The 3,802-nt window shown below is 46.4% G+C and overlaps 1 protein-coding gene across 1 annotated transcript; it reads left to right on the forward strand.

The window, feature by feature from the left end:
- Window positions 1–656: 656 nt before the first annotated feature.
- On the forward strand, window positions 657–2,028 carry LOC306774253 (plexin-B3-like; the record flags this gene model as incomplete). Its single annotated transcript, XM_079264251.1, has 6 exons — window positions 657–833; window positions 913–1,078; window positions 1,165–1,296; window positions 1,387–1,491; window positions 1,568–1,729; window positions 1,877–2,028. Coding segments are annotated over 6 exons (894 nt in total), but the record flags the coding sequence as incomplete, so codon positions are not given.
- Between the last annotated feature and the right edge of the window lie 1,774 nt (window positions 2,029–3,802).

The raw sequence follows: 3,802 nt of genomic DNA on the forward strand, positions 1-3,802 counted from the left end.
GTCTACTGTTGTCACCTGTCTCCTGTTGTCACATGTCTCCTGTTGTCACCTGTCTCCTGTTGTCACCTGTCTCCTGTTGTCACATGTCTCCTGTTGTCACATGTCTCCTGTTGTCACATGTCTCCTGTTGTTACCTGTCTCCTGTTGTCACCTGTCTCCTGTTGTCACATGTCTCCTGTTGTCACCTGTCTCCTGTTGTCACATGTCTCCTGTTGTCACATGTCTCCTGTTGTTACCTGTCTCCGGTTGTCACATGTCTCCTGTTGTCACCTGTCTCCTGTTGTTACCTGTCTACTGTTGTCACCTGTCTCCTGTTGTCACCTGTCTCCTGTTGTCACATGTCTCCTGTTGTCACATGTCTACTGTTGTCACCTGTCTCCTGTTGTCACATGTCTCCTGTTGTCACCTGTCTCCTGTTGTCACCTGTCTCCTGTTGTCACCTGTCTCCGGTTGTCACATGTCTCCTGTTGTCACCTGTCTCCTGTTGTTACCTGTCTACTGTTGTTACCTGTCTCCTGTTGTCACCTGTCTCCTGTTGTCACCTGTCTCCTGTTGTCACCTGTCTCCTGTTGTTACCTGTCTCCTGTTGTCACATGTCTCCTGTTGTCACATGTCTCCTGTTTTAACATGTCTCCTTGTTTCTTGTGTCCTTTCAGCGTGGGAGAGGTCAGTGAGACTAAGCTGGTTTGCCAGACTGGCACCAGTAATCAGACTGGTGAAGTCCCAGTCCGGCTTTTCTTTGGGAAAGCTGAGCGAACGGTTCCTAATGTGACCTTCCGTTACCTTGACGACCCTGTCATCACCGACGCCACTCCAGCCGAAAGTTTTTATGCGTGAGGACTGATCACCATCACTGATATATAATTTCGCGTGCGTATGCATGCAACTCAGTTGCTAACTTCCTGTTCTCAGTGGTGGACGTGTCGTCATGGTGACCGGCAGTAACCTCGATGTGGTGCAGCAGCCAATTATATCCGTCTGGGTGGAACCTCTGGAGATTCAGCGGGTGAAACGGAGAAGACGATTGGCTCTCCTCACCGCAAAGCAGCAGCTGGTCTTCAACAGTACCATGACAACAGTGAGACAACCCGACCAATCAGAAACACTTTTGGAAGTTCGTTCGTTCCACCCATCTCACCTGTCCACCTGTTTCACGACTCTCAGGTGTCAGAGCGCTGTTCAGTGGTGTCAGCCAATCAGATCACCTGTCTGACCCCCGCAGTGGCCCAAGACTTCAAAGTTAAAGGTGTCTGGTTTCAGCTCGACAACGTCCGAGTCCACTATGAAAGCATTAAGGTACCTGTGTCCTCGCTTATCTGTGTCCCCACCTGTCTGCGTCCTCACCTGTCTGTCCCTAACTGGTTGACTCTTCCTGTTTCCTTTCAGGGTAAAAGCTTCATGTATTATCCAAACCCGCAGTTCTTCCTTCTGAACCGAGATGCTCCAGATGCTCCGTACCGATTCAAACCTGGAGGAGTGATTGCTGTGGAGGTACGTAGCATTTACCTGCTGGTTCTCATCTGCTGGACATTCTGATCTCATGGACTTATGCTATGGTGTCTCTTAGGGTCAGGACCTGACCAGAGCCATGACCAGGAAGGAGGTCCGAGCACAGCTCGGGAACCAGGACTGTGAGGTCCAAACACTGGACAGTACTCACCTGTACTGTCAACCTCCAGAGGTTCAACCAATCAGTGAGGGCGACAGCAGCAAGCTGCCCAGGTTAAAGGTAACACACGTTCCAGAGCACATCCAGAACCAGAACTTATCAGGTCTGCAGCCAGAACTTTGTCCAGAACTAAAACACATCAGGTCAACAACATGACAACAGCTAGTTCACATCAAATTCATTCTACTGTCAACCTGTCTGTCTCAGGTGTTCATGGGGAACCTGCAGGTGGACCTGGGTCTGGTTCAGTATGACAGTGACCTGTTGGCAACTCCCGTCCCATTGGCTGCTCAGATCAGTTTGGGGGTGGGAGCTGCTGTCATCATCCTATCAGTGCTGGTCGTCATCCTGATGTATAGGTATGTACAAGTCTTTCCTGGTCTGAAGTGGTCTTCCTGATTCAAAGGAGATCTTAACAGTTCAGGGTCTTGGACCTGAATCTAGATGTCAGCAAGAACTGTCAGCAAATTCTTTATCAGAACTGGATAACAGAAAGTCGGTTCAAAACGCTGGAGTTGAGGTTTCGGTTTATATATGTATATATAATATATGTAAGTATATATATATATATATATATATATATATATATATATATATATATATATATATATGGATATGGATATGGATAGATATATACGTATAAAAATACATACATATATATATATATTTTTATATATATATATATATATATGTGTGTGTGTATATATATGTATATACATATATGTATGTATTACACAGAGTCTAATGGCCCACTAGAATGAAGTTAGAGCTCATGAATGAGAAGCACAGTCCAGAGGAAGGATGAAGTGTGTGTACTTGTAATGGGTAATGTAGGGAGGTGGTGGGTAAGTTGACAGACTCTGCTCAGCCTTCTACCAGCCAAAGTCGATCCGATGGTAGCTGGCCATCCGTTCCCCATCATGAGCTCAATCAAAAAACCCTGCTGGAAATTTCTCACCTGGCCTGAACCAGACAAACAAGCCCAGTCAAAATCATGCGAAACTGACTACTCTCAGCTCAACACTCTTATATCACAACCAGTTTATATAAAATTAGCACGCACATCATAATCAATATTTGTTCATTACATGGTTTAACAGTACCATACATAATCTTCAATAACAAAACATTCATAGCTAGCCCAGGCTAATGCTAACACTAGCATTAGCAACAGACTCCGCTGAAGTGTCATTCAGACTCACCAGTTCTTTGGTTACACAGCGCAAAACAGCGAACAGGCAAATAGATTTCTGACACTTCAGCTACAAAATCTAGTGGAAAAAAGCCAAAACAGGAGGATTAGACAATGAAAAAATGCAAAGGCAGGAATCATTAGCTGAGGACTAAGCTGTACTCTGCGGTCAGCCATCTTCCCCGTGCATCTCAATGCGGAAGACGCTTAACACTCAGGAATCCTTTTGTGGTAGGACAACTGCTGTCATGTGACTTCTGACTCTCTGTAACTGTAAATGGCTGTGGATGGCCTGTCAGTCAATGCTCCTAGATGGTTGTCCTAGTTCCTGGTCTTGTTCCTAGTTCCAGGTGGTTGTCCTAGTTCCTGGTCTTGTTCCTAGTTCCAGGTGGTTGTCCTAGTTCCTGGTCTTGTTCCTAGTTCCAGGTGGTTGTCCAAGTTCCTGGTCTTGTTCCTGGTTCCGAGTGGTTTTACTAGTTCCTAGTCTTGTTCCTGGTTCCGGGTGGTTGTTCTTGTTCCTGGTCTTGTTCCTGGTTCCAGGTGGTTGTCCTAGTTCCTGGTCCTGGTTCCTGGTCTTGTTCCTGGTTCCAGGTGGTTATTCTAGTTCCTGGTCTTGTTCCTGGTTCTGAGTGGTTGTTCTTGTTCCTGGTCTTGTTCCTGGTTGCGAGTGGTTTTTCTAGTTCCTGGTCTTGTTCCTGGTTCTGAGTGGTTGTTCTTGTTCCTGGTCTTGTTCCTGGTTGCGAGTGGTTTTTCTAGTTCCTGGTCCTGTTCCTGGTTCCAGGTGGTTGTTCCTGGTTTCAGGTGGCTGTTCTAGTTCCATGTCTTGTTCCTAGTTCCAGGTGGTTGTCCTAGTTCCTGGTCTTGTTCCTAGTTCCAGGTGGTTGTCCAAGTTCCTGGTCTTGTTCCTGGTTCCGAGTGGTTTTACTAGTTCCTAGTCTTGT

This window comes from Telmatherina bonti (genome assembly GCF_933228915.1).
Source record: "Telmatherina bonti genome assembly, contig: scaffold_250, whole genome shotgun sequence".
Lineage (NCBI taxonomy): Eukaryota > Metazoa > Chordata > Actinopteri > Atheriniformes > Telmatherinidae > Telmatherina > Telmatherina bonti.